At 43.4% G+C, this 10,675-nt stretch overlaps 1 protein-coding gene across 9 annotated transcripts in view; it reads left to right on the top strand.

The window, feature by feature from the left end:
* The first annotated feature begins 960 nt into the window (after positions 1-960).
* polybromo (protein) overlaps positions 961-10,675 on the top strand; it is a 111,670-nt gene continuing 101,955 nt past the window's right edge. For 5 of the 9 annotated variants that reach the window (XM_065432461.2, XM_065432460.2, XM_065432463.2 and 2 more), the window contains exons 1-5: positions 962-1,209; positions 1,588-1,679; positions 3,870-3,967; positions 4,343-4,490; positions 8,955-9,074. In XM_065432461.2, coding sequence (XP_065288533.2) covers positions 1,611-1,679; positions 3,870-3,967; positions 4,343-4,490; positions 8,955-9,074 — 435 coding nt within the window. In that variant the 5' untranslated portion in view covers positions 962-1,209; positions 1,588-1,610. Of the gene's footprint in view, positions 1,210-1,587; positions 1,680-3,869; positions 3,968-4,342; positions 4,491-8,954; positions 9,075-10,675 lie in introns of all 9 variants that reach the window. The other 4 variants (XM_065432462.2, XM_065432459.2, XM_065432455.2 and 1 more) reach the window with 3 other exon arrangements.

Genomic DNA, 10,675 nt, shown 5'->3' with positions numbered 1-10,675 from the left:
TCACAAGAAGTTCTCCAACTTTTATTGGCTTAGTCTAGATGTCAATAGGTATTTAAAACCTTCTCCTTCTAAGTGTTCTAACAGAGCCAAAGTGCTGCACAATGTCACATGGAGCACATCTGCCGTCGACTGGCTCAAGCCGCAAAGTCCTTTTGCAATGGAAAGCATATTTAGCGCCAGCGAACAAGGACAGAAAAGAGACGACACCACAATGCGCTAACTTCAATAACTTGATATTCAGGAAACACCCACCTATTTAACTCATGCACAGTTAAATAGGGGGGTGTTTCCTGACAATCAAGTTAAAGTTAGCGCATTGTGGCGTCGTCTCCCTTCTGTCCTTGTTCGCTGGCGCTAAATATGCTTTCCAAGTCAGTCTACCAACACGCCCAACAAATGGCAATCCTTTTGCATGTGACTCCCAACAAGACAGAAACTCGAGAAATTCCTTCAGAGCCCTTCAGAGCAAGCACATATATGGCAAGCACGCTGCAACTGGCCGCAACACCACAGAACGCAACACACGGAGAACGCGTCCGTACAGCCCGTGCGACTGCAGCGCCGCCGCATACATCCGGGACCTGTCTACGCTCCCGGCTTCAAAGCGGTGCGTGGCGCGCTGCGCCGTCTGAACACACTGCCCCTATCTAGTACACTGTAGCGCGGGCATCTGTTAGCGAGCGTTATCGGGGGCCTCCGAGACGGTGACAGATGCCATGTCACCGTCTCAGAGGCCGCAGCACTTGATTGCAAGTTGCAGGCGTTCGCCATGAGAGGCGCTCGTTGCCCTTTCGTGAAGGAGTAAAGGAGTAAATACATAGGTATGCATGCATATAGAACGATTAAAGGCTAGGTGGCGCGCGTCGCCGCCGCCCGATTCAAAGGGTTGAGCCACAATCATCCATCCATTTATCCATGAAGGCCAATGTGAAGGCTTTCGTGAATTGGTGAAGGAGAGAAAAGGAAGAGGGCCCGGAACCGAGCTACCGGCAGGCATCTAGTAAAGGCGGCCTTCTGTTCCCGCTGTTTCTCCAACTAAACGAGCGCTAGCGAGATCTCGGTAGCGCTTGTTTGGTCGGCTTGGCGTCGCAAAATGTTGGGCAGTTTAGCACTGTGAAATTAACTTGCTACAAACTTTGAGGAACAAAAGCTGCTCGATTAAAGCTTCGCCTTCACGGCGATCATCCCTGTCATCGTCCGAACGCACTGGTAATTCCCAGCTTGATTTTTGTCTTTGTTACGGCAAAGTTCCGACATCGGCCTTGCAGACTGATCGTCCCTACCTAGCATCACATCTCTGAAATGGTGCAGTGCGTTGCTGTGACGCCTTCGCTTGCTAGCGAATGCAACCGTTCCGGTTTGTTTTAATCGGCACGGCTTTCGTTGTGATCGCGGTGGAGATGTAAACACAAGTGACACGAGCTCAGTGAGCAAGGCGTTGCTTAATTAGGTCAAAAGGCAGTTTTCTGCGTTTATATTAACTTAGTGTACCGAGAAAGCGTATAGTTAATGCATAGGGCTTTTGATAATGTCAAGTACATGCTCCGAGTGCTTGTGTGTGTTACTTTAAGCTGTGTTCTCATGCAGGGTGGGTTTTCTGTACAGAGACCATGCCGAAACGCAAGAAAACCGATGATGACCGCGCTGATGACAGGAAACGTAGCAGAATTCTTGATTTGGTAAGTTTTGTTATGCAGTCAAAACGACTCCGACAATGCCGAATTTCTGAATCGTGTGTTTTGAGCTTTGCGTGGCCAGCTATGCAGTGAAGCCACTGCAGAGACGTTGAAGCTCCCCGTGTTCCCTCGAAGAGTGAGGTGGCTGTGAAATACTTATAAACTTATAAGGTGGCTGTGAAAATATTTCTGCACTATCGGCTAATTCGGATAGACTGAAAGATGGCCTTCTAAAAAAACAAAAAAAATTTGCTCGGTTCACGCGGTAGATATGTAGATGCATGCATTATTTTCTCTAGTGCTAATACCAGTTTTTCTCTTAATGTTGCACCGCTACGTGATACCGGTGTTACACGGCCGCTTTAGATCGCGATCAAACTTTATTCGGATCGAAATTCTCGACCACAATTGGCTCCCGTCTGCAATTGCGCAAAGGAGCCAATCGCGACCGAGAAATTCGCTGCGCTCGTGTTGTGTCCTTTCTTTTGTCCTTCGTCCGGGTCGCGCTGCCCACCCACAAGAACAAATTCAATCCCTATCGGGTTCGATAGCGATCGAAAAGGGGTACACTCGTATTAAAAACCACCCAAGAAAGAGTCCCTTTTGTTTAAGGTGTTTCTTACAAGCCAGACAATTCGATAAGCAGATGCTGGGATTTCGGTCAACCTTTTAACCAAAATAAGTACATCTTCATATATAGTACTACTAGTGCTACAAAAATTTTTTTTTTCAGAAAATTATGCTCTGAAATTACGCAACCAATCGTGAGCAAAACGTGTCACGAGTTCTAGTGGTATGGGTAGACAGAAAAACAACTTTCTAGTCGAACCTACACAATTGTACCATACAAATTTAAATAAACCATACCAAAGCCAGTAGTTGACGCAATGATCTGAGCTAAGGAAGGAGTGGAAGAGCCTCAGATAAAACGAAAGCGATGCATTATGTGTTAGCGCTCAGTCATTAAATGAATGAAGGTATGGGTACCTTGATCTCATTACCATAAAATTGAAAAAAAAAAACTGCATCAAGTAGGAACGTAATGCAAGTACGCATCATCTGTTGTTTGTTGTGCTTAAGTTTGGCTGGTAATGGGATACAGAAGAAGAAGCATTACCTCAGGAGCTCCAATCTGAATATGTGGGAACGGAGAAATTGTTTTTCTCTGTATCCACTGCACCAATATATATTGGATGAGTTTTGTTGCATATAGAAGTCAAAGTTGAAATTTACCAACTTTAGGCAGTAGGTTTTTATATAGGCCACTAACTTTTGTTAAATCTTGAAAATTGCTAAATAAGAAAACTAAATGAAGCATCAAAATATTGAAGCTGCCATGTTCATTTAAAACTGCCATGTTCACACACACATGAATAAAAGACATGCACAAGCGCTGGACTGCAACTGTTTGCAATCTTAATTGCTGCAATAAAAAACCATATCGCAGTTCTGTTAACTGCACCTCTGGGACATCTAAAGGGACATACAGCGCTGTAATATATACCATTAATTTGTGCATATGACTTTTGCAAAATCCTCGTAAGGATTGTAGCAGTTTTGCCTAAGCTGTAAACTGAGAGAACAAATGTGTTGTCCACTTCAGATGCCATCACAGGTGCAGCTTACACAACTGCGATGTCGGATTTTGGTGAAGAGCTGCTGATTTGTATGTAAACATTGTGGTTCAATTAAAAAAAAATGGTTTGCCAATATTTCTAAGCCTGACAAAATTTTTGAGGCTACAAATCAAAATTCTGATTCCTACAGTCAGTAGAATTGAGCTCTCTCTCTCAAGTGTGACAAATTTCATTCGAATTAGTTCAGTGGTTGTTGAATGAGTGCATTTCTGCATTTCACATGTATTTGAATCAGGAAGTCTGAGTTGGCCCTGACGTAAGGCTTCCTCTTAATGTATTTGAGGCCTGCTATGTCAAAACATGAATTAAGCCGATAGCCCCAATGGGTGTGTGTCTTAAACATGCTGAAGAAGGGTGTTTAGGTCATATGAGTTGCATTTCATTTCGATCTGTAGCGTGTGCTTCCTACATGAGTATTGTGGATTACTGGCATGTTTATGTGTGTAGAAGTATATTTTATGCTTTTAACATATCGCCACATATATAAGGGCCGATTCATATCTGGGCATCCACAAGAAGTTCCAATCGGAATGATAACAACGTTTTACCCTTGCAGCCTGAAATGCTCCAGTCACTGTATGGTGCCTTGCAAAACTGCAAGGCAGAAGATGGCCATCTTCTCTGCGAAAACTTTATTCGCACTCCAAAGAAAAGGTAATGCATCCTTATACCCATTTTTATGCTGCTTTGTATTGGCTGACTGAGTGATGTTGGCAACACATTAATCATGGGCACATTCTCTATAAGCATGTCAACTCTTACAAGTTGCATGGCTAACCTGAAAAATTCTTTGGGCATCTGATAAGTTGCTGCTGTTTTAAATATGCTGACCTGGCCACATTTTGAACAGTGGGCATTTTTGGGAAAGCCAGTGCAACACTTTTTTTAAAGGGTTTGTTGATGTTAGAGGTTAACTTAGCCCCTGTTGTGACACTTGCCTGTGTCTGATGTTCTGTCTAAACCACACACAGTTTTGTAATGCAGTCTCTCTTTTTTGTCTTCCCTTCAACTGCCATCTGCTTGTGCCAGAAGCCAGGCAGATTATTATGAACTGGTGACCAACCCAATGGATATGCTGCGGATTAACCAGAAGATCAAGGCTGAAGAGTACACCGACCTGGAACAGATGACTAATGACGTTGCTCTCCTGGTGTCCAACGCAAAAACATACTATAAGGTACTTTTCCCACATTTTTGCATGTCGTGTATTGAGGCTCGGGTTTATTCTTAGCCATAAAACCTGTCATGCCACAGCAGTGTTCACTGATTGGCTTGGTTGCTCAGTGAAATGAAGCAGAACTGAAACATAAGAGAGTAATTGATAGGATGGAGAAGTGTGCTCATTATGCAACTGGATAATGGTACAAGGAATTTTGAGTGTTGTGCAGTTCTGTCGTGTGGCTCGATGTGATGGCCACAATGACAAATTGTGTTGTGATAACTGTGGTACGTAGTGGCATGTGGTTCATGTTTTTCTCCCCAAGTTTTGCCACTTGTTTGGGCAAAGGGATATGGAGCAACATTCCTTGTCCCAATGCCTGGCTGGCGGGAGGGGGTGGTTCTCTTGTGCTATATGCATTTCATTCAACACTGTCATTAATTCATATCAGGAGTGTAGTGGTAGACAATGTTGCAATTAAATGAGCTGATTGGGAAAGATAATTTGCGGAATGTTGTTAAGCTTCAGGGAGATACCATAATTTTCAGCAATGCTTAGTGTAATCTTACAGAGACAAAGGGAATGGTTGGTAGTTTGTGTCCATACTCTGCCATTGATTTACTAAGGTGTACTTTAGTTATGCCCTCAGAAAGTTGGCTCCTTTATTTATCTTTCTTTACTTTTTTTTTTACACCTCTCATTCTATTATGCTCCTGTGCACTTGAGAGCATCAGTCAATAATCTCAGTCATGGAAGTGTCATTGCATTTAATGGTGTTATGCTTACCTATCTATGATTTTGCAATCCAATTGCATATCCAGCTAATGCATGAGAACACTTTGCGCAATTTTGAACAAAACTGACATAAAAAGCTGCACCACTAGCTCAAATAGTAGTGCACAGTTTCTTTGGAGGAAGGTTGGCAGGGGTAGAGATGTTCTGGTGCTTCCTATCATCTCTCCTGTAGTACGTACTCGTCTTATTCTCTCCTAATGTACCTGACCTCTAATTTTGTTATCCCTTTGGTAGGGGCTGGTTTTGTGTGGGATTTATCTGCTTCTGCCTTTAAAAGTGCCTTTTTAATAGTGCACTTGGCCTTAATATGCCTTAGGTACTATTATGTTTTATATGATTGTTCAGGGTACATTTCCATTTTCTTTTTATTTATGCTTCTCTTCGATGTAATGAGGCCCATGGCCACGGGCATCAAAGGTTGTGTTTATGATATGGCATGTGCTTTCTCTTCCTCTTTCGCACTGCCAGCTCTGACTTGGCTTGGTTTCTGGCTGTGCTTCTGTGTTTTTTGCAAGAAATCATAGTGCCAGCTGTCAGGTTTTGCTCACCGATAGCAGTAAAGGGCAATGATGGCGTATGCAACCTCACTACACCCCATTCGGAGGCGGGTGATTGGAATTCCATTGTAGGTGTGCGGTCTTTTCAGACAGTCTTTTCTTGGTACATAACAAGCGCTGCAAAGTTTCTGGAATGGTATTTTAACAGTCCAAGTTGATGTACATTGTAAGGGACACACCCGTTTAAAGGCCACACGCTATTCTTGGCAGCCCAAAATTTGGGGAACAAAATTTCCAATGGAGAAGCAGTCACATTTGGTGCCCCAATGCCAGGCGCACACATCGGAAAATGTTTGCGCGCTGCGTACTTCCACAAGCCGCTACTAGATGGCGAAAACTGTGTGTGGATCCTCTGATGCAATGGTACATCCGGGGATCTGGGGAGTGCACAGGTGAAGGTTACGCCGGCACTATTTTGACCAAAAGGTTCAGTCCCATGCAAGAGCCGTACTTCGTCGAAACTGTGAAAAAGGAGTGGGGCCCTTACGCAAGTCTATACGGTAACATTTGCCTTTAGTGGCCCTTTAAGGGTGTTGTGGCCAATTTAGGCAAACTATTGCCTTTAGCTGCATTCCCTGAAACTTTTGTATATTATCTGTACTGTGAATCTCAAGATGCTTCATAAACAAATAACAATGAAAAAAAAAGATCATAGCTATTCGTACGTCAAAGGCAGTGAAGCTGCATTAAGGAAGTTCTCACACCCTTCAGAGGCTCTGTACTCGCGGACAAATTTCTGTGGCAATGAAGGGAAAGCTACGGAGGCAAAGTGTGCACAAGGGAGAGCGCTTCTGAAAAGAGTCCCGTGTTTTCATCCACATCAGTTTAAGCTGGGGAAGAGAAAACATAAACACCTTATTAGCAACAGTTAAATAAAATAAAACGCACCTCTGAATGTAAAAGTTTATTTATTTTGCAGCTTTTCCCTTCCGCATCTGGGCAAATGCAAAACCGTCGCACGTCAAGCTGCATCAATTCAGCGTCTGCTCTGAGCAACCAAAAGCACTGTCAAACTATGGCATACTAGTTTGCACTGTAATATGTGTAGCAGCCAGGCACGACTGTGTCTGCTCGACTGGAACCAGGCTTGACTGTAGCTTTCCCTTCATTGCCACAGAAAGTTGTCCGCAAGTATAGGCATGTGTTTTACCACTGCCCAAAATCTATCCGAGATTCTGCAAACGCTTCGCTATATCTGGTGCACTTCTTTCGCCATACCTGAGCCTTTTCAGATGCTTCACTATACCTGAGCTTAGTACTTCTATATTTCCCGCTCCATCCGATGGATGTTGCTGCATGCTGTACCAACTCGACCAATGCTGGTTGCGTGTTGTCACCAGTGCCCAGGTCTTGCAGAAACTTCGGGGCTCCGAAGCAGGATGCCTTGCTAGCTGTTCTTTGATTGACATTCGATAGAGACCACGCCTACTCACGAGATCCATGGTCACTCTTTTCGACAGCTTCATTGTAAAAGAAATCGTACGGCTTGAACGAACTCATAACGATGGATGCTAGGTAATAGCATATCAGTTCTAACTCCAACCTCGGAGTTAGAACTGACAAATCTGAAGTTGATCCAAGTTAGAGTGTGCCAGCTGAACACGTGTCAACCTTTAAAGTGGAGATAGCTGAAATCGGACACGGAGACAACTTCCACAAATGCACAAGTGCACAGCCGCCACCATGAGACATGTCGAGGCACTCCATGGGCCTGCGAGCATTGCTCGCTGCCTGAAGACATTGATATCATGTGAGCAATTTTTGCCAAATGTCGCGCATGCTTATATCTCGGAAGTGAGAGCACCTTGGAGCGCTCCCTGCCAGAAGAAGGCAATCCAAATTCACCACTAGAACATACTTAGAGTGCCTGAGTTCGAGCACCCAAATGTGCGCTAGATTTTCAGAGTATTCTAGAGGAGTCAAAAACGACCTTCTGAATATGCTATAAATTGATGTTAGATGGGGTACCCCCAAAATGTTTCTCAATTTGGGCCCCTGCTAGATGACCTCCAACGTGGAGCCAGTGAAACATAATGTGAGAAACAAAAATTACGAATTACTGGCTAAGATAAACCATTTAGAAAAACTTCTTGCTTGGCAAGTTGGTACATGGCTATGTTAGGAAAAGTTGCGCCTAAGAAATATCGAACACAGGTAAAAACAAGGTAGATGGAAAGACTGCTCTTTCCATCTACCTTGTTTTTTTCCTGTGTTCATTCTTTCTTAGGTGCAACCCTTCCTAACATAGATAAACCATACAAAGAAGTTGTTGTTTATTCGTATGTCGAATACACTATGTAACTTTTATTTATAACCCTTGATAATTACATTTTAAAGCAAGTTCGGAACCCTGATGCAAGCTGCGTTCCTGGCTGTTATATGAGCGACAGTTGATAGCGACCACACTACTGCATGCTGCTGTTGGCCTCCACCACCACCGTTGCACGAAAATTGTTGTGAAAAAATATATGGATGTCGGTTATATGCTGCCAACCACAGTTACCATTCATTACACTTACGACTACCACAGCCAGTCTCCTTTGCGAGAAGGTGGTATAGTGGAACACACCGTGAGATTGGTTTGTTGAAGGCACCGCACTGGGCATTCTTCTGGCACTAGAATTTGCTGTTGGATGTGTTGGTATGTAATAACTTTTTAGTGCAAAGCATCCGTTTTCTTGAACAAGTAAAAATAAAATAATTAAAAAAAAATTCAGGTCCCACACTTAAGTGGGAATCGGTGTTGAGCAAAGCTTCCTTTGATGTTTTTGCAAATATTAAAGCAAATGTTGTGCAATTGCAATGCCAATGGCTTTTTCAGTTGGTGTTGCGGACTTCTTGCCTCTTGTTCTGCTTGCCTATCTGAGCACATGCTTAGTGGCTCAAGTTGTCTACGTAGCAAGACAGCATCAGCAAGCACTCGCAAAGTTGGGGGAAGAGGCACAGAAATGTTTGCTTTAAAGCAAAACACTGCTGTAGTAGTTCACATCATTTATTCCTTCGTACTGTGTTTCTGCACGAATATATAGTGTATTGATCTGCAACACTTTGAGGCCGCTCAGCATGTGCGTTGCTCACGTTCTATATTCTATTCATTTCACGCTCGGCATTCATGCCACGGCTTTTGCAGGAAGACACTCAAGCGCATCGCGATGCTTGTGAACTGTGGCAGGGGTTCGAGTCTGCGAAGGCTGCCCTGCTGGCTGCCAATTCCAAGGCAGAAGAGCAGGATGATGAGGACATGGAGAAGGTGAGGATGACCTGTATGTTGCTGCTAGACACATGCATGGCCGAGGGGGATTGGGTCACATACACTGTTACTTTTCACACTGCAAGGCCTCTCGCTGATATCCTGAACAAAAGGTCCGCCATGCACATTATTTATGTGCATGGCCGACTGAAATGAAATTTTGAACCACACGATGAGCCTAATTTCATATAGTGCAGCTATGGAGCAGCCTTCCTGCAATATATTGTGTGAAATACAAGTGGATGCATCATGAAAAGCTTGCAGATTTAGGTGTTCTTGATATCAAAACTAAAATAATGCTGCCAGTAGAGCCGAACGTCGTTATAACAAAACCAATTCGTAAATATCATTTTATCCAATATTTGTTGTAAACATATATCCCTTACCCACTTATATCGGCAAGAACACATTAGATTTACTTTGTAACATCCAATAATTGGTTACACAGTGCACGCCCGTTCCAACACATTTGTGTACAACATACTTTCCGATATAACAGACTGGTCTTCTCACTTAGCTTAGTCTGCCTATATTATTCATGCTACATGTTTCGCTTTTAACGGATGCTGCTATAACAGACTATTGACTGCAACGCACAAGTTTTATCGCAAATTTCGTCTACATGGTGTAAATACAATGTACTGTGCTGCTGCAATGTGTGCAACTCACTTTTAACGAAGATACTAGCAGTAAGTTTTCCGCAACAATATGCCCCGTGCAATGCCCCGCAGACTAATGATACGTCTTCGAGTTGACCACACAAGTGGCTTAGTGCTGCTCAAGTTCCCAATGTACCAGTAGGCCTAATTCACTTCGCTTCGAAATCGATTTGTAGCATACGGCGCTTCAAAAACTGCCAACAATGGCAAAAATGCACAGCTTTGAGAATGCTTTATTTCTCATCACATCAATTCATACAAAAAAGAAGACATAGACTGCTATTTGCGGCCTCTAGACTGAAGCGTGTCATGCAGCTCAATTGTCCTGCATGCAGTGGAGAGGCAGCCTGATGAGGCTCCAAGTTGAACTTGCCTCATACGCAGTTCACGTTTGGGCTACAGGTCTGACAGTGGTCATCACCTGTTGCAAAAGATAAAACTAAATCAGTTTATTCTACAGACCATCATTAACTGATTCACCTGCATCAGTTTATTCTACAGACCACTGTTAAGAACAAACTGTAGCCATTGTTTATGTCACTGGCAGCGATGCGGCATTCGAGCTGGGCAGCTAGCAGGTCAAGGAGCTGGTTGGCTAGCTCACCGCCACTGTGCGAGTGTTTATATGCTCTAGTGTGAGGAAACTGCCATGTTTTGGCAACCAGCGTCCTGAAAACGGAGCAAAGCAAGGTTCTGTGCCGTGTAGTTGTACTATTACCGTGTAAACCCATTTATCTATTTAGTTATATTGATTTCAATGTGTTCATTGTTATCGCGATCATCCTCTAGTTAGACAGCAGTACATGAAAATTTCTGTCATTTCACAACATACAGTCAAACCTCGATATATCGAACACGGCTATATCGAATTATTGCGTATATCGAACACTTACTATATCGCATGGAAAATTGCATGCATTTTTAATTCTTTATTTCGAACGG

The sequence above is a fragment of the Dermacentor albipictus genome, chromosome 1, assembly GCF_038994185.2.
Source record: "Dermacentor albipictus isolate Rhodes 1998 colony chromosome 1, USDA_Dalb.pri_finalv2, whole genome shotgun sequence".
NCBI lineage: Eukaryota > Metazoa > Arthropoda > Arachnida > Ixodida > Ixodidae > Dermacentor > Dermacentor albipictus.
This window is presented reverse-complemented; position numbering and strand designations above follow the sequence as displayed.